General features: G+C 38.0%; 1 protein-coding gene across 1 annotated transcript in view; it reads left to right on the forward strand.

Annotated features, from left to right (window-relative positions):
• The window catches only part of PCP4 (Purkinje cell protein 4), a 58,664-nt gene that overhangs the window by 17,781 nt on the left and 19,902 nt on the right, over nt 1-20,981 (forward strand). The window contains exon 2 of the mRNA XM_014067493.2: nt 2,368-2,419. Within this exon, the coding sequence (XP_013922968.1) occupies nt 2,368-2,419 (52 nt within the window). The remainder of the gene's footprint in view (nt 1-2,367; nt 2,420-20,981) is intronic.

The following is a 20,981-nucleotide window of genomic DNA, read 5'->3' on the forward strand; positions in this document are numbered from 1 at the left end:
TATCTTTTTAAAAAGTATAATCATTGTTTTTTTATATTCATGTTAATTGTAGCTTAGATAGCTCATCAGCAAGAGAAAGTGAAAGAAATTATGTTTCTGCCTTCTTTATCATGACTAGTGGTATTTGCTTTGCAACTTGGTGGCTTCTAGATGCATTGGACTACAACTCCCATGAACTCTATTGAATACAAAAAAATAGGAATTATGGGACAAGGTGTCTGACACATATGGGATTCATCTGCTTGGAGACAACTCTGGTATCATTTTAGTGTGCTTACTTGATATAACTTTTATTCTAAGTTTTCAGCCATTAAAACTAAATCATTATTAAAACAGACAATTAGATAGAAGTTGATGGAGGAAATTAGTAAACTACTTCTGACTTTGAAATGGACCAGATTGTTTGCCTCTAGTTAGCAAATAGCTTGTTCATTGCAAAGCCAGTTTGAATTTGCTCCTGCCCTTACCCATAGGTGCCTTCACACTGCAAGTGCCTTTCAAACTGAGTGGACTTTGGGTTGGACATCACCAGGTTTAGTTATAACTGCAATGTTGTCAGAACTGGATATAAATTGCTTAAATAAAATATGGAAAAGATGGTTTACATTGCTTTTCCTCTCATAAAGGATAGTATACATATGTGAAATGGTTTAATATGTCCCACTGTGGAACATAATAGAGATAATGTGTGCACTTTTCTTTCCTTTAACTAGGCATTTTCCAGCTGGCCATAATGGAAAGCAGCTGCTAAGATTCTTAAAAACATCCTTAAGAAGTGACTCTAATAGAAGGAATATTAACTCTACTAAAGGCCAGGAGGATGTTAATTTATATTTCAAAAGTGTCTTCCCTAAGTTCTTTTATCCACTAATCATAATCAGACATTCAATATGCAGGGTCCCAAAGGCAATTTATGATAGTTCTCATAGTTATTGACTGGATAGACTCAGATAAAAACAATAAAGAACCTTGTGACACTTTAAAAACTAATATACTTATTATAGCACTTGTTTCCATGCTCTCAGAGCTTGAGGCAAGTGGTCCTGAACTGGAGGGAGAAACATTCATTCAGATTTTAAACATTTATTTTTAATTACATGTTTGAATTGCTGGTTTCCAAGATATCCAGGCAGCTTCCATGACTTTCTCCTCTCTTCACTGAATCTTTACACCATCCCTTATGGATGGATCTAAAGTCAATGAATAACTTAATACTGTTGTTGGGGGAATCTGATTCTTCCCAATATACACTCTAATTACTTCACAATTTTGACTCTCTGGAAAACTTGCAACAGCAGGGCCATTTTTTAAATCTATAGATGCTGCTGACTTTTGAACTGAAAGAAAATGGTTGCATTAATAATGGCTGATTAACTTCAGCAACACATTGTGCCAGCTTTATTTGTTATATAAATATTGCTAATTCAAGCTAGCTCCCTTCAGTTTTGATTGAAAAGTTCCTAAACTTCTGTTGCAATGCCATTCTGTTGTTTTGGTTTTCCCTTCAATGGCTGAAATATGAAAAAAATATTCATGCTAATCAGCAGATCAGCCTATTTTCTCCTATGCACTGATCAAATAAAAATTTGAGGTTGGCGGGAGTTAGATATGCCAGAAAGGTATTGAATTCAATTCTGCATGTACAGTTCAGAAAGCTATTTAATAGCAAGGAATGATTTGCACTGTGAGCTATCTCTGATCAAGACCTTGTCCTCCTTCAGTCAGTTCTTTTCACACTGATCCACACTGGAGCAACAAAGATTCAGCGAAAATATTGATATAGCATGTAGCTACAGTGAAAAGGCAGAAACTCTTATTGGTGTCTGGGAATTATTGAGAAAGGAGTGAACATTAATTTTGCCAAATGAATATGATGGAATACAACACAAAGAGAGTAGGAAATAGCTTTCTATCTCATAATCTTCGAATGTGAGTTCATCCAAGAAAGCTAAATATTGTGAATTTCAGACAGATTCACACAATGTATAGTTATGAAACTATTTAGTAAAAAAGGTAATGATGACAATCAAGTTAGAAGGCTTTCAAATGAATTAAACACATTTTAGAGATAAATACTGTATGCCATGAAGCCTTGTGTTATTTCCTACATTGAAAAGTCACATTAATGCTCAGAGTAATACTTGCTAGAGAGTTAGAATTTGATTGGCAGCCATAGGAACAAAGGCCGAAGAATTCAAAACACAGAAATCTTGATAGAAAGAGAAAAATATACGAACCACAACTACATTACATTGATGCTGAATATGAATGGAAATGGGTACTAGGTTTATAACAATGTATTTTTTTTCCTAATATAGCTTGTAACAAACTGCTAATGTACATCCTTTTCCTCCTTTTCTTTCTCAGAGACAAGGTGCTGGAGCAACAAACGGAAAAGGCAAGGCCCCTAATGACAATGGTAAGAATAGTTGGATTATATTCGGTTCCACCGGCTCCTGCAGAAAACCCTAAACACAGAACTAATTGATATCAGACACTAGTGAAGCCACTTTCCCAGCAAGTCTGCTTTAAACAGCAGGCTTTGTCAAAACTCCTCTCACAAATTAAAAAATAGTTAACTGGTTCTGAGTCAGCCTTGCTTTAAAGACATCTTTAAGTCTTGATAGTCTTCTTTTTAATATATAAATGATTAATAGAAGATGAAATTTTTGCTTGTGCAATCTAAAGATGTGACTTGTGGTTTTTAGAATTTGATTTTGCCTTTTTAGCATTCCATTTCTTTCTCTATGTATCTTCATTTCGCCTTCCTTCCTTCATACACACTAGAGATCTATTACATACGTGCTCCAGAAAGGCTTTGGCCTGGTCTAATCAAAAATTATGAAGCGGTTATGATGGGACAAAAGTGCATCTTAATAACTCTTCCTCTCTGTTGTCAAGAAGGTCCTGTTCTGTAAGTTAGGTATCGAGTGTGTGATCTGAGGACCTTTGTGGAGATGGCTCTTGCATTCATTGCTTCTCTAAGCTTGTTAAATAGCAGGTTGCTGTGAAAAAGAATTGCAGAAATGGCCAGCTGGAAAACATCAGGGGTTTAGCTGGGTTTTTTTTAGGATTAGGGTTTTTTATTCCCATGAAGATCCAAGGATTTCTAGTCAAAATATGTTTCCTTTTCCTACCATAAGGTTTGGAGGATTGCAAGGATACCTTATACTTGGGGAAACTGAACTGAATGTGGAAGTAGCAGTTCTTCTGGTCTGTCTATGATGGGTTGGAAATATTCCTATTCATGCTGTTGGCACAGGCTTGAGGGAGTGGGGTGATTCTAGAAAAATTAAGCTCACAGCCACACTTGCTATTTTGGCAGAAAAGATATTGATGGTATCCAAGTAAGAGCTGAACTAGTAGAATTTCTTTTTCCACAATAGAGTAGCTGACTTCAAATAGCTTAGTGTCAGTGTAGGACACGGAATTAGGGGAAGGCTGTATGTATGTGCAAGAAGTGGAAAACTATGGATTTGTAAATCTGTTCAAATGGGAAGGGAATATTGTCTCAATCAACTGCCATTCTGGGATCCATTCATTCCCCCCACCAACACCAGCAGTCAGACTTACCACCAGCAGCTCCACCACTGATAGCAAAGCAAACAGGTTGCCATCCCAACCTTTCTTCCATCCACTTTTCTTCAGTAGTAATTTATCATTCTGTGATCACCAAGAATATTTTTGCTAGGTAGGCTTCTCTCTAGGGAAGAGCAAGGAAATGTTTTCCACCCAGTTTTTTTTCTTTGTGCATGTTTTATACACATCTTGAGGCTTTCCTAAGTCTTCTAAAAGTGCCACTGATATATCAATGGTACTATTCAGGTTATATATGCAAACACATTCATCTTTAACATTGGAGAAAAAAAATGGAATCATGGTATCAGAGGCTGTGCATCACATTCTTCATCTATTCAAAGATCTTTCTGGATAAAGCCCTGTAAGAGGTTTGCTATCTAAAGGGAGAATAATATGGTGGTTTGGAAGCATAATACTGCAGTTTTTAAGCCTGCATTAAACTGCAGTAAATCCTGCCCCTGTCAGATACCCATGTCAAGTTGTCTCTTGCTTCTCATCTGCCATATGCAGCAGCATTTTGCTTGCTGACTCAGATGAAAAGCTGATTTGGTCTGTGTCAGGTGAATCAATGAGCAAGTAAGCTAGCTTAGGGTTCTGATAGCAGTGCCTTTTTGATAACATATTTTTTTTTTGGTTGTAACTGTTCTCAGTAGGAAATGGTCTCAGCTCATAGACTGGCTGGGTTCATGTTGTACAATTGGTACCAGAAGATGAAGCGGTGGGGTGTGTGTGGAGCAAAAGAGTATCCAAACAACTATTGCTTGCCCTTTCTTTTTAAATCTCTGCCTGACAGTCAGCTGTACTATTCCTACCCAGAAGAAAGGCACTTCCTGTGTCCAAGATGCACTGGAGGAGAGCATGGGGTGCAATGGACATTTTTTCAACAATATGCTCAAAATAAGATCTCAAGTGTAATGTTTTTGTACTGAGAGCTGCTGTGGTTAAATCTCTCATTAGCACTGGCAGAGAAGGCATTTGGTGGGTCCCAGGAGATGTGCCCTCTCAACTGTGATGTCCACCTTATGGAACATCTTCCTCCACCAAAAAGAAACATTAAATCAACTCCATTCCTTTTCATTATTTTTTAAAGTGGCTTGATATATATCAGGCTTGGGACTCCTAGAGAACTGGAGACTTGCGTAGATAGCTTTATTGTTGGGGGGGGGGATTTTTAATTCTCCTTTTGCCTACGTTTTGTTTTTTTTGCTTTAGAGGATATTTTCTAATACCTTTTAAAATATTTTTAGCTGTTGTTTTATTTTTTTCTATTTTATCCCATTGTTGTACACCGCTCAACTGCTATTTGTGCAGTTGATGTACATTTGATTATTTAATAAAGAAATAGCCATCCAAATTTTTTCCCTTTCCCCTGTTAGAGCTATGCAGAAAGTTGTCTATTTTTTAAAGGGGAACAGCCTGCCTTAGCCCAGTAGTTATTAGATGCACTGAAATCTGCAGCAATAGCTTGTGCTCCTGTGCACAATTCCAGTCGTCTTATTCTGCAATAGTCAGAATAAAACTGTTCAGCCAAACAGGACCAGATCCACCGCATAATGGTAGCCTATCATATGTTAGCTAAATATCCCACAGAAATATTTTGTTTAATGATTCTGAATGACACTGAGAAGATGAGCAGATAGATGGTTTCTCCCTCCCATCCTCTTCTCCTGGATTCACCCTTCAAGTAATTTGTCTGAAGAGCCGAGGTGGCGCAGTGGTTAGAGTGCAGTACTGCAGGCCACTTCAGCTGACTGCTATCTGCAGTTCGGCGGTTCAAATCTCACCGGCTCAAGGTTGACTCAGCCTTCCATCCTTCCGAGGTGGGTGAAATGAGGACCCAGACTGTGGGGGCAATATGCTGATTCTGTAAACCGCTTAGAGAGGGCTGAAAGCCCTATGAAGCGGTATATAAGTCTAACTGCTATTGCTATTGCTATTATCCACTATATGAGGTAAATAGGAAATAATGCCTTCCATTAAAACAGTGGTGCTATCCCAGTCATTAGATTTTTGTGCAGATACTAGCAGGTAGATATTCTGCATTTCTTCCCCTACTAATTAGCTGACTAGCCTGAATTTTCATCTCCTGTGATTGGGATTGGTAGGGGAAATCATGTGAAAGAGGGGGAAATATTGCACATGTGGAGACCACACCAGATGTAGGCAACCTGTATGGACATTGTGGTTCAAATGGTTTTCTACCCATGGTGCATTTTATACTGGTATTGGAGTATTTCCTCTAGAGTTTTGTGTGAGTGCACTAAAGACTGCTTCTTTTCCATTTTAAGAGGTTCATACTGAAACATTCTAGGGTCTCTCCATGTCTTCAGCTCTGCAGCAAGGAAGTTATAACTAATGTTGGGTTTATGAGCATTTGTTTTTTTTAAGGGCATCATTTTGCATTTTGAGATTGTCATTAAAATGCACAGAGTTGATTTTACTTGCTTAAGACTGGGTGCTATATAACACAATAATGAAACAGAATGTTCTTAAATATTTAATTATTCATTCCATGACAACAAAAAGATAAAAAGGTGCCTTTTGGCAAGACCCAACAGCATGGAGAATCTGCCTTTCTAGGACAGATAACAATATTCCAGTTTTCAGCACCTTGGCAGATAGAGTTGGCCATGTGCATAGTGTTCTTTTTTACAGAAAATAACTGCAACCCAAGAAAGAGGACTTCACAACTCCTAATCTTCATGCTTGCACAACCATCTTTTTAAATTTCTCCATGTTGTCATAAGCACATTTTCCATTGCTCAGCACTTCCTGTCAGTCACCTGCCTTCACACCATCTTCTATGCCTCTTACATAATTTAAAAAGGATTGCTATACAAATTGTCTCATATATGTTATAAGTGGAAAACTGCATCAAAACCAATGAAGTGTAGCTTGCCAGTTCATTTATTCTACAAAGCTTACAAAATTGCAATCCTGAATTACTAACTACTCTTCTCACCTCTCCTTTTTCTTTTTAAAAAGGGATGTGCCCTGTTTGACCAAGAAAATTTCTTTTAAATAGCTATTTGTTTAGATATTTATAAAATTAATGCATGATAGGTCATAATTTCCATAGCTTTCTAATAATTTGCCTAAGAGGAAAGTAACATAGATCCGTATTGGTGGGAAAATGAAACTGGTAGATCCAATGTAGGAAAATGAAAATGTTAAAACTTTTTATTAAAAAGAACCTGCTCATGCTTCTGCTATCTTGACATCAAATGTTGATTAAGAGGCAAACTGTATTGCAAAGACTTTAAAACATGCTATGTGGAATTGTCCCCATCTATGTTACAGAATATAAATGTAAAGATGTAGACCAGTTCAGCCTACCAACATTGCTTTTAGTTTACCAGATTATGTCAGAGCAAAATGCCTAGCGATTTCTGCACTTAGAATTCAGAATTTTTATTCCGCAAAGGATCCTGGCTATGCTTATTTTTTGCCCTGTGCATGCCATACAAACCCGGGACTCCCCTTGAACTAATATAAATTATGCAGTCTTTGTGTCACAGGAGAGACTTGAAGATGCAGGTCAGGATTCACTTTTTAAAGATAGAATAATAATCAGTTCACATTTATAATTGCCAACAACATGCCCCATCATTTCTGGGCATAACTGGGGGAAAGCTGTGGTGTTGATAGGTCATTTAGGTGGGATAGGTAGTATAGAATTTTAATAAATAAATGTACAGTTACATCAGTCTGAATCTGCTGTATTTTTCCTCCCATTAAAACCAGTGTGAGGAAAAATAGCTTATTTAAAAACGGAACTACTACAGTGAAAAGTTATGATAGCCTGTCCATCAAGCCTGATGGAATTCAACTTTGAAAAAGACAGATGTATTATTTTGACTCTTGCCTTGGGAAAACATATTTTCCCAGAACAAAACAACAGGTTGCATACCTTTTTTGTACACAAAATGTGTGGTATTTGCAATGAATGTACTGTGTTTTTCAAAGCTGGTTTTATGTTGCTATAGAATAAAATATTCACTATAACTGGCAATGACATTGAATTAATATATTTCATTCTGAGATATTTGTTTGTGTGTGTGTGTGTGTGTGTGTGCGCGCACGCGCGTGCATGCGTGTGTGCGCACATGCTTTCTTCAGCTTTGAAATAACTTTCAACTGTCTTGATCGGCATCAGCCCATCAGATTCAGCCATTTTTCGACAAATTTTGGCAGCATGAATCCTAGAATGCTAATAACATAAATTGTTATCAGAGTAAGGCAAGCTCCTTTTCAAAAAATGCAGCAAAATCAATCCTAGCCCTTTGGATAGGTTGTTCTTGTCCTAGGACCATTCTTTTAGCAACTGTTCAAAATTATGACAGTACTAAGCAAATGACTTAGTAATTGACCTCACCACCTTTGTTCTGTCTCTATGGTGACATGATCCAAATTTGGACACTTGGAAACCAACATGTATTTACAATGGTTGCAATATCACAGGGTCACATGAGCACCATTTGTGACCTTCCCTGGAAGCTTTCAGCAAACAAGGTCAATGGGGAAGCCAGATTCATTTAACAATCACACAATTCACTTAACAACCATGGCAAAAAGAGTCATACAATCAGGCATGGCTGACTTAACAATCCCCTTTCTTAGCAACGGACATTCCAGTACAAACTGTGGTCATAAGTTGAGGACTACTTGCATATTTGTTACACTGGCATTTTCCATAGTCGAAGCTGGTGAATCGGATGCTCTCTGTGCAGAATGCAAATTCCTATGCTTTGTTCTATTTCAGTTTGTATGTATGCACATACATATCCACACCAAAGCCGATTGAAGATGTTTTCTCAGACAAATTAAAGAGCAAAAGATACTGTGTGTGTGTCACAGCAGAAGGCACACCTAGTCAAATCTTGGCTGATCAAACAGGGTTAGATTTCATTCATATTTAAATGGAGACCGGGGGGACGGGACGGGGGACGGGGGGACGGGACAGAATTGTAGCCTAGATTGAAATCTTGAAAAAACAATCCAGGCAAAAGTAGTGGTAAAACATATGTATATTGTTGCCAATAAGACAAGATACATGTGTCCACATAGTCACTAGGAATCCAGGTTGACTGAAGGGAGAGTTTACTTTTATCAAATGCAATTTTTGCCTACTTTTCAACCTCCATGTCAAATATATTGTAAGATAGGATGTAAGACATCTACTGTTACCAAATCCAATCAACTCAAAATGTTTCACTACTATTGTAGCTGCCATCATTGTATGTGCTGAGGTTAAAGAAGTATTCCTATGTGTAGTCCTATATTTTTAGATAGAGTGCACGTCCATTCAAAGTTGGCTAAAGTTTGGTTCCTGCACCTTATTTGGCAAAAATTTTAACAAACTTTAAAGTGATCCTTGAATCCGTCTTTGCTGAAAATGATGTTTCATTAATTTGTTGGTAAATATTACCAAAATAAATATAAAATCCCCCCCCCCCCAATACATGCAGTGTATTTGGAATGCATGAGATTTGGATAATATATTGATGTAGTGAAACTTCATATCAGATAAAAGTTTATTTATTTTATTTATTTATTATCAAAATTTATATGCCGCCCAATCCCGAAGGACTCCGGGTGGCTTACAAAAAAGAAGAAAAAAAAAGAGAAAGAAAAAACAAGAAAAAAAGGCAGTTTAAAATCACAAATCAACATGCATTCATTCTAATTGGGGCTGGACCTCAACAATGAGGTAACAGCCCGAGGCCTGCCGGAACAGCCAGGTTTTTACAGCTTTCCTGAAGGCCATGAGAGTGGGTATGGTCCGGATCTCTGGGGGTAGCTGATTCCAAAGAGTCGGAGCAGCCACAGAAAAGGCTCTCCTCCGGGGGCCCGCCAGCCGACACTGTCTGGCTGACGGCATCTGAAGGAGGCCCAATCGGTGGGATCTTACTGGCCGCTGGGAGGTATGTGGCAGTAGGCGGTCTCGAAGTTTATTTGACTGTCTATCCCTAAACCAGAGCATGAACCACAGCTGGATAAATTAATGAACAGAAATGACAGGACATCTGTGCCACTTGTAAGTCAGATTGAGTACAGTAAAGAGCCTGACCATGGCTTCAACTTGCACATCTGCCATAACTCAGACCAAAACCAGAAGATGAGATGGTTCAATCAATCCCCAGATAATCCTCAGCCTTTACATAATTTGCAACAACAGTTTTTTTCACTTACAGAGTTCCCAGTCCCCCTCTACTATTGTTTTTGCCCTCCATGTTAAGTCAGGTTTTGCTCTCTCATCTGAACAGTGAATCACAGGCAATACACATTCCCATTCAGTTTGAAAATTCAGCTTTATTGTTTAAAGTTCTTTCAAGCATGTTTCAGAGAAATTCTTGAGTATCTAGTCTTTCTTTGGATATTTATCTTTCAAGTGGTTTTCCATGCTTGGGTTTTATCTCAAGTAAAGACAGCATGAGGGATACTTCCTCCTATTGAACTTTTTCAGAACATGTAAGTGCTTCTGACCTAGCTAAGGGGAACTCATGTCCTTTAAAAATTAGCAAGTTAATCAACCTGTAGGAACTTGGGGAAATCAGCCATCCAATTTCTCTGCTCAGAAACTTGGGAGAGAATGCTGAAAGGCAACTGATGCCTGGCTTCCAGTATTGGGGGCTGGAAGAAGGCAAGAGCATGGAAATCCAGCAGAAATATAAAAGATGTTGCCAAATAATATTTGTGCTGTGCTCAGATGTAAATGAGGGTACAGTCATAGTCCTAATGCCACAATACCAACAATACATTTCTGAAAATCATCATTCCAAAGCATTTGTAAACTCATCATTTAGAAACAAGCTAGAAGGTGTGGCAAAATTCTCTTCCCATGGTGTAATCCCATGGTGATTGTATTCTTGTTTTACAGTATGCTACCAGTTTTCTGTTCTTTACTCACTCTGTGAACTTTATAAAGCCCAGATATTCTCTTTCTAGTCATGATGAAATGTAGGGGAAAGAAACAGGCACAGCTGTGCCATGAATGTCCCTTTAAAAATAGCAGCTTTAAAAAAATCATAACTACATAACCCATTTTTAATAAAATGGTATGCTTTTAATTTGATCAAAGCTGAAAATCTTTAAAACTGATGTAACTTAACCTTCTGATAATATATGATGTTAATGATTATAATCTGGAAGCTTTTTGTGTTTCTAATGTGAACAGCTAGCATAATACATTTAGCTTGATGCTCCAAAATTACCATGTAATTTGCCATAATTGGAAGACTCCGCTTGAAAGAGTGACAGAATTTAGAACAGGAGAAGACTTATAAATCAGAAGCAAATATGTGTCTATTGTTACTTATATTGTTTTGAAGAAATTTACAGTAATCCTCACTGCAATCCACTCATTAGGAAGAAAGCATTTATGTTCAGTTAACATCTAAGTTTCGTTACTTTCATTATCCTGCATTATCAGTAACAAAGCAGCACCTAGAAAGTATACTTTCCCTGGTATATTGCAATGGTAACATTCAATTTTTTTTACTACCGGTTCTGTGGGCATGGTAGTTGAAGGATACTTCAAAATCTCAATTCCCACCCCATCTGTGGCCAGTCAGAGGTGGTATTTCCCAGTTCTTCGAATTACTCAAAATTTCCGCTACCGGTTCTCCAGAACCTGTCAAAACCTGCTGAATTTCACCCCAGGTATATTGTATCCGTTATATTCATGTTTTATCCTTCCTTTAAGCTATTTGTTTTACCCACTACACCCAGGCAAAAGTTTACATATATTTTGAAATTCAGCAAAAATTTGGATTTATAATGTTACATTTTGAATATTTCAGTAGTATCTCTGGTGCAATCTGGCTTTCCAAGTGCATCCTCAAAATGTGTTCCTCAACTTCCTAAATAGAAATGGCCCTACAGACAATCCTGAGCCTATACGATGCTCAACAGAATGTGAAGCTCAGTTTGCTCATCCATATCCAAGTAAATTAAATGGCAGCAGTTTGAAAACTTTTCAGATTAACAGCTTAATTGAAGTAATCACTGTGGAAAACCTGAGGGATATTAAGTTGTCCCTCTTGAGCATGCAGAGCTGTTTGCCCAGGAAAGGAAATCTCCATTAAGAAGTGCCTCTTCCAATCTACATAGTTGCTGAAATAATCACGCCTGAGGTATGGCTGGCAGTGATATAGGTCAGGGCTTCCTCTCTCTTCTGGCATTTAAGCCATAGAATTCTCTGCCAAGTAATCTAACTAAGCAGAAAAATGATTTTAAAGGCATACTCTTGCCTAATTACATGCAAATTATTCATTCTCTCTCCAATGCCTTTCTTTTGCTAGTTCTGTGGTTTCATGAAAGCAAACGTCTAGACATTTCCTTTTTTATATGAAAAAATCTTTAAATTGTGGATGGCAAGGGTGTAAATAAATGTAAATGTATGCACATTTACATAAATTCAATTAAAATGCAATTATATTCTTTAATTTCTTTCTCATATCCATCATATCACAGTGTTGTTGGAACACATTGATGTATCTGGACAGTTTGCACATCCACAGTGCAAACAACAACCTACCACAGGTTGAAGAAACTGACAAATTAGCTGAATCTTAAATATCAAGTTTTAGGAGGAAATATATTTAAAACCCCTTTTCTCCTATCTGGAAATTCTTGAAAATAAAGTTTTTCTGGCAATAACCATAGCATATAAAGTGTTTTCTATCTTTGTTGTAAAGCTGATGTTACATGAATCTCTTGACAGTCACAGAGACTCTTTCAGCCCTGAGAATTCACTCCAATTACTCATCAGATGCAAAGTTCAATCTACAGTGTTGTAGCATTGAGATGGGAAATATAGGAAACTAAAAATATAATCTTCCAAATAGGATTAGCAAAATTAAAAGTAGAAAGGCACTAAGATACCTCCATTTCCCCCTAAAATGGAAATCCCTATTCAAATATATGATTCAGTTCGTTCCCTTGGAAATCATATCTTTAATTTAAGACATCGTCTTGTCCAAAAGCACTTCAGTGCAGCCCTCAATCTAAGAAATGTTACAGAGAGTCCTCCATTTATGGCAGAAATTGAGCTCAGAATGTTGGTTATTGAGCAAAGCAGTTTTTGGGTGCTGTCCCAGTTATGATTAAATGGAGTGCTAGGGAGAGGGTCTGGGTCTCCCACCACATCCATGAGGCCCAGGGCTTTTTCCTGCCTCATTGGGAAGAACAATCACAAGAGTGATGGTGTTCACTAATAAAATCCCTTGGCACACTGGAAGAATGGACCTAAAATTTAGTGAAAACACTACATTTTCACTTCATTCCGGAAGACCGTAGGTCGAGCAGTATATTCAGCTTTAGTTCTGGTAAAACTTAGATCTGAGGAGAAATTTCCTGACAGAACAATTAATCAATGGAACAATTTGCCTCCAGAAGTTGTGAATGCTCCAACACTGGACTTTTTAAAGACTTTTTAAAGAAGGTTGGATATCCATTTGTCTGAAATGGTATAGGGTTTCCTGCCTAAGCAGGGGATTGGACTAGAAGGCCTTCAAGGTCCTTTCCAACTCTGTAATTCTATTCTATCCTGTTCTGTTCTGTTCTATTCTATTCTGTTAGAGCAGAAATTTCTGCACTGAAAATGCAGGTAGAAAATCAAATTTGTCTATTCATCCACTGACTTGTGTGAGAACAGGTGCCGCATTGACTAGCTAAGAGTACTGTTGCTTTTGTTCAGTTGAACCTTTCCAGGAAGATGACCTTTGAAAATTAATTGCAATGGTATGTCAGTGCCTTTTCTAGTACTCTTTTATTGCACTGAGTAATGCAGTGTAGTCACAGAAGATGATTTACAATTCACTATGTTTATAAGAAATAGATTTTCTTTGCAAAAGATTTTAATCAGGTAAACCAGGAGGCTTTGTGCTTTAAGGCCTTCAAAGATCTGATTTTCCCTGTATAATATAAATTAAACAATGTACCCTGAAATATATTTTCTGAGAAAATTCACAAGGCAAAGGATTTTGGTTTTTTTAACCAAATGGTTCCTGACATTGTCTATGACTAAAAATAACCTGAATGAATGTGAAAGATCAGTGAACTTTTCCACATCACCAGCCATTCTATCAGCAAACCACTCCAAAACATGCTAAAGGCAGTTTTCTTCCTCTGGTTTCCTCATTTACATATCCCATGTGCATTAAACCTGAGTCTGGAGTTTACAAAGGGGAGTTTCCCTTAATCATTGCTCAGGCACAACTAACCAGTAGTTGATCCCTGAGAATGCTAGCCAATTGGCACCTGCCCCCTCTGCTTCAAACCAGCCACTCAAGGAGTTTGCTCCTTGGTTTCAGTGCTCAGCAAAATAGGTTTTTCTTAGCATGGTTCTTTTATCTCCTGACAATAGCAAGCAGTAATGCTTTGCCTCCCAAAGGTTTGGGTTAGGTGAAATGGAATGGGAGATGTCATGGCAGGCTGCCTGCCCAATGAGAAAGCAAGTAATCCACCAGCCCAAGATGATGCCATTGGAGAAGAAAGAACAATCTTTGTTGTCAAAACATGCCATGGAAGCAGAGTTGGGGGGGGGATCTCTAGCAGATCCTGGAGATACTGGTAGAACATGATCTTTTGTCAAGTTCCACCTGTTCAAAAACCTTGCTTGGTTACAAAAATTCACAAGTTTCTACATCAAATGATATTGAAGATTTAAAACAAAGTAGACTTTGTCAGACTGCTGTGCCTTTCCATCCTTTCATTAGTCCAAGAGGGAAAACACCAGGAATTACTTTACACCAAGCAAGAATATCTGACTGGAGTTGCTCTCCAAGTTTTCTCGACTAGTAGAGGGGAAGCCTTTAAAAATGAGAATGAGTTCCTTAAAATTGTTTATCTTATATATAGCAATATGTTATTTGTTTAGCTGAATTGTATTCAGTTTGGAAACATTTAGCACTCACTCACTGATTTTCTGCCATTTGTGGTACTGGGCAGGGGAGAATTGTAAGCTAGACCACAATTTTAGCTTGCCAGACCTGGTTTACAGCTTGTCAGGACATTTTCCAGTCAAGAGCCTGCTGAATATATTAAACTAAAGGTTAACAAATGTTGACAATTGTTAACAATTCTGGGTAAGTATTGTCTTCTCTAGTTCCTCCTGACAGCCAGTATATTTGATCCTTAATAGAAGTGGGGAAATTCACAGAAAATTCTGATAATCAAAGTTCAGCAGAGCACAAAGGAAAGGAAAGGTCAGAGACACTGCAAAAGGAAATTACACCAGTTTTTATCTGACCTTTTATTTCAAGTTTCAGTTAACCAATTCATTACTGCAGGCCATGCTACACATATATTCAGAGTGACACAAGACCCTCATATATGCTCTTCAGTTCCCAAATATTCAGGTGGATAGCCAGTAAAGATGGTAGCATGTATTCTGTAGCTTTGGTGGGCTCCTCACCAAACTCTTACCTTTGATATGTTGAGACAGCAGAAACTTCCAGGGGTCTTAATTGGCACTGAAATGCGAATGGAATCTCAGACCTGGAACAAACTCTAAATGTGCTCTAAAATGTGCTTGGAATGAAACTGCAGCTTGCAGGGAGTTGGCAGCCCATACATACAGTTTTTTGGCAGAAAAATAGATACGAAAAGAAGTTCCCTGAGGGAAATTGCAACACTAATGAGTGAAAGAAATACGGTCTGCTCTAAAACATGGACTTCCCAGCAAGCTGTCAACTGAGAGAGCCTGGCCAATCAGTTTTAGAGAAACATTTGACATGCTCATTCATCCAGGCTGAATACAAAATGTTCATCTGACTGATTCACATGGTGAGCTGGTGGGGAGAACCTTTCAGAAAAGATTATTCAGTATAACAGCTATAGTATACACAGTATTAAGAGATTCTGGAAACCATCTTGGCAAGAAATTATTTCCATCTTCATCTACTGCTAGCAAAACACCCATCAACGTGATGGTAATTGTGAGTGTGTTTATTTCCAGGACCACTACAGCTGTAACAAATCTCTGTCTGATAGTTTAGAAGAATAGGTTTTCTCATCGGTGCATCCATGTCCCCATGCTGTTACTTTAATATTCTCCACAGGAGCAAACAGTCATTTACATAGAATGTATTTATCTTCTATAAAACTCCAGAAATGTTTAATTTTCATTTCATTGCACACATGCACTTTAGAACCAATATTGATATTACATAAATGTTGGATAGCAAAGTGACAGGGCATAGTTTAAAAAGGGAGAGAGAAAGGAAGTTAAGCGGCATTGGATTCTTTAGCCTATTTTGTAGCTTTATTTTTCTTATTTAAATTGCTTGCTCTGACATGGCACCCCTCTCCCCAGTGCTAGCTATTAAGGCACATAATCCTTGTTACCCTAGGAAACTTCATATCTCAGTGTTCTAGGCAAAGAGGTAAAGAAAGAAAGGACAGATTATGCCGTCATTGCTAGCAACAGAAAACATTCCCTCAGGAACTGAGAAGTTCTACTTATCTCTCTAGTAACTTTCATATTGAATGCTTCCCTAGATTATTTCCCATAGAAACTAAGTTATAAATAATATGGTAGACTTGGACTGAACAAATAAACTTTGCCAATTAGAATTTAAATATGTTAAACCGAATGTCAGATTAATCTGTACTTCTAATTGAGTGGGATTCCCCCTCCCCCCTTCAACAGTCCCTATTCAGTGAATTAAAAGCTACAAAACCAGATAGAGCCATCAAGGTAAATAAAATGTCAGAGAGGGGAAAACTAAGATTCATAGAAGTCATTTGATTGATATATTCAAAGGTTAGGGTTAGAATTCTTCCATATTTTAAAGAACGTTTAACATAAGTTTTTGTTTTCAACAAATCTCTTCTCTGTTTATTATTTAGGTGCAAACATCTTCCACTGCAATGGTCACCATTCCCTGACAAGTTGCATACTGAAGGCCAGATATAGCTTGTAATTTAGGAAGTAATCCTAAAATCCATTGTTTTGGCAAAAATATAGCTTGACACACTATATCAGGTACTATAGAAAAGTCAAAAATCACAGCTTGCTTTAGGAATCCATTGAACAGGATAGCCATACTGAGAGGCAGCCATCCAAACCCTGGTTGGAAGATGGCCAATGAAAAGAGTCCTCCACTATTCTAGACAGATTGTTTGGTTGCTTCTTGGTGATTTTTAACAGCTGTCTTGTGCTAATAATCAACTGCATCCCTTTTTGCCTATACACTTGATAGCCTTTTAGATTGTAAAACATTGCTGTAATATCTCCCATCAGCATTCTCTTTTGCAAGTTTACCAGTTCTTCTAACCATTCTCTCTAGGGTTGGATTTCCAGATTCTTGTCATTCTGTACAGTACTCCTTTAATAGCATAACAGCACACAACAAGAGCAAAGCTCTAATGGATCCCAGTTAATGCTTCCTTCCAGTTTGCTGTGAAGCCGTTAACAATGTTTAGTGCTGTTATTCAACTAGATGCAAATCTACCTGACAACGGTACTTTCCATCCATCAATAATACGGTAGAAAATAGCTTATCTACCCACATGGCTTTAACAAATAATTGCACTAAATAATTTTAAGGAAATGGTTACGCATACATTTGAAAATTATGTGCACAACATTTATTTGCAGAGCTTATCTTGCACCTCACATGGACTATCCTCTCATTGGCAAAGTATAGTGTATAGATAGAAACATAAGGATTTGAAACCTTCAGAAGTTTGAAACCAAGATTGCTAGAACAGAGGACAGAAACCAGGCAAATATTCTCCATGATACTACTGATGCCTAGGGCACCCAAGAGAAAGTTACTCTTTAGAGGGGATGGAATGAGGCCAGGAATAAAAATGTATTCTCTTATTTCCATGATGAATCATTCTGAAACATTTTGTTTCCAGAAAAGACAGATGATGTTTACTTTAGAAGCAAAGACTGAAAGTAATCATAAGTTTTTTTTAAATACAACTTAGAACGAAGCAACTGAGATGTAGGTTAACATGTTAGGAAACTTCTGAGGGAAGCCATAAATTCTACCTCCCTTACTAACAGTGCAATCCTGTTTGTGTTTTTCAGAAGTAAATCCTACTGTTTTAATGGAGCTCATTCCTTTGAAAGTGTTTTATTGTAGGCTATTCATTTACTCCCATGGTATTAACTATTGGCCAGTCTTGTTACATTTGTGTATGGTGACCAGACATCCCGTTTTTGCGGGATAGTCACGCTTTTTCACAATTTTTCCCGTGTCCCGTTTTTTTTTAAAAGTCCCGATTTTTTTTAAAGTTACGAAAAAGCCTCCAGCTGCTGAGGCTCTCCTAGCAACTGGCAGCATATATTCTTCTTCGAGACGTGCGCATTCCTGCCCGCGCGTCCCTGGGAGCTGTTGCCAATGGCTGAGGGAGGAGAAGACTTACTCCATGTGGAGACCACAGACTTCCCTCATGGATTTTTTCTTTTTCTGTTGCTTTGAGCAGCCCCTCCCTCCCCCCCTCTCTTCCTCTCTCTCTCGGAGCTAGCTAGCAGCTGCCTCCGAGGCTGTCCAAGCTCAGCCCCTCCCCCACCCCCACCCTGGACTGCTGCTTCACCTCGGCTGCTTGGGGCTTCTAAATTGGCATTGCGTGTTGTTCGAGGAGGGGATTACTGTGCCATAGAAACACAGCATATGTCTCACATGGCTGATAACCTGGTTTCTACAGAAGAGGTAATTTTAAAAACTTCGGTGTGAATCCAGAAAGAGGGGAGAAAGAGGCTGAAGGAGTGTGTGAGGAGTGGGGATTTTCTAAACCCCATTGAATCCAGAGGAGGAGGAGAGAGAGAGAGAGAGAGAGGGGGGGGGGAGGGAGGGAGGGAGGGAGGGAGTGTGTGCATGGAGGGGGAAAACGTCCCATTGAATCCAGAGGAGGGGAGAGAGAGAGAGAGAGAAAGAGGGAGTGTCTGCACAGGAGGGGGGATTTTCTAAAAGTCCCATTGAATCCAGAGGAGGAGTGTGTGTGTATGTGTGTTTGTGTGTGTGTGTGTGTGTGTGTGAGAGAGAGAGACTATCACTAAGTGTTGTAGCTTATGATTCTTGATGAATGCATTCTTTTTTTTTTAATGTACACCGAAGACAAATTCCTTGTGTGTCCAATCACACTTGGCTAATAAACTACTCTACTCTACTCTACTCTACTCTACTCTACTCTACTCTACTCTACTCTACTCTACTCTACTCTACTCTACTCTACTCTACTCTACTCTACTCTACTCTACTCTACTCTACTCTACTCTACTCATTTCTATTTCAATTCTAATAAGGAGTTTAGCTTCTCTCTCTTGAAAATGTAAGCTAGCATAAGGCATTATAATGCAAGCTAGCTTTAACGTTCAAACAGTTCATTTAGTGACCAAAGTTACAATGGCATTGAAAAAGTGACTGATGACCATTTTTCACACTTAGCGACCATTTTTCACACTTAGTGACCGTTGCAGCATCCTCATGGTCACGTGATCAAAATTTTGATGTTTGGCAACAGATTCATATTTATGATGCTTTCAGTGTCTTGGGGTCATGTAATCGCCTTGTGTGACCTTTTGACAAAATATAAAATTTTTAATCAAGCCCCCACCCCCGGTCAATGGTGTCCCTCTTTACCAATCTGAAAATCTGGTCACCTTACATTTGTGATTACATCAGACTTATTCAAACGAGAAAAAAAAGTTGCAAAAACTCACAAATGTAAAAATTAAGGACATTTTTTGAGAATACAGTGTTGGTTTTAATGAAAATATTATTTTCTTATTGGTTTTTGTATTAGTCACTGTGGCTTTTTTCTACACTACCATGAGTCCTTTCTCCCCAATAATTTTACTGATTATATTATACACATAACATGAATACAATCTGCATAGTATAGAAATATATTAAAAATATTTAAAAATTTAAAAGTGCAGAAGAAGTAAGAAAGAAAAAGAAAGAAAAAAGAGAGAAGAAGATTTATGTGAGTGGCGGGTACACGTGCCTGCTGCTTGTGCAAATGGAACTGTGCATGCTTGTGCACACACCTGCTACTCACACAGAACTGTCTTCTCTCCCCACTCTACCCGGCTGCCAAGCTGGAAAGGTTGGGGACCACTTGCATAGTTGATTCAATAGCTTTCCACAGTAAGGGAGCTAAAGAGCATCATTTTGCAACCCAACCCAGATCCCTCCAGAGTTTGCAATACACAAAGGGTATATAAAAGTTTACTAACCAGGAAGTAGACAAGAAATGTAAAGAATATTCCTCAAAGAAGCAGACAATGAGCAAAGCCATCCCTGTCAACAGCAAAATCAATAGGAGTTATAAATTAATTAAAATAACTGTAATCTATCTGACTTTTCTTCTTTAGGCTGAAATGATAATTTGTTCCATTTATTTGAAAGCTATAATTTCTGCTTAATACACCAGAGAGAGCAAATCTATGTATAATGGTAATCCAAAGACCAATTGATGAATGGTGCTAAATATGAACATAAGTTACATCTGAAACCAGTTACCCAGGTGGGGATAATGGATACCAAGTAGGATGAGCTGTGATAAATATTAAGGCTGGTACAATTTTTGCTTAGAAATAGTCAATGTTATTTTTTTCTGTAACCAATTGGGAGATGCATCTTTAGGTTTTTTTTCCGCTGCAAAAGTGTAAAAAGATTCGCAAGCCGCTGCTTTATGTGAGACCTTATAAGCTAACAGCAAGTTTTTCTTGACTTGAAAAGTAGGAATTTACAAATCTGCAATTTAACCAATAGTATGACAAGAATAGGAAGACAAACAAATGTTGCTTATGTGTAGAGCACAAATTAAAGCATTCATATTCACATGCAGTAATGTTAATACAGTTGAGGCCGTATTGGGCACAATAACTTCTACGCAACACAATATTTGAGATGCATAACATTGCAATTTCCCCATATTTTAATTTACCTTTTCCAATATACACATTTGTTTCTCCAAGTTTTCTCTGCTCCCACGCAAGCAGGCAGTGACTTTAGCACATTTTCTTGTTCCTGTCTACTGGTAGTTTCATTTTTACAAACAGTCTCAGGGCACGGCAGGAGAGGGGCCAAGCAGAATTCATACTGATCTTTCAAAAACTCCTATATGGCCTTGTATTTGGGGATCTCTGAGCTGCAGCACTTTGAACTGCCTCTATGGATAACATTGACCTCTATGGATACCCTGGTCATTAGTGCACAATAGTACTGACCATTTCATTTGTTTATCATCAAGCAAGGACAGTTCATTCTGATCTATACATTTTTCTGCTTGATTCAAGCATGCCACAAAGGCAACATGCAATAGAAAAAAGCTATCCATGGATGACATCTAGTTCTTCCATATACTTTTTGTCAACATACACCCCAGATTTTTCAACATAGCTCCTAAAATAACATCATTTGTTTTTTTAGAAA

The sequence above is a fragment of the Thamnophis sirtalis genome, unplaced genomic scaffold, assembly GCF_051295495.1.
Source record: "Thamnophis sirtalis isolate CommonGarterSnake01/CBP01778 unplaced genomic scaffold, rThaSir2_p1.2 scaffold_8, whole genome shotgun sequence".
NCBI classification, from domain to species: Eukaryota; Metazoa; Chordata; class Lepidosauria; order Squamata; family Natricidae; genus Thamnophis; species Thamnophis sirtalis.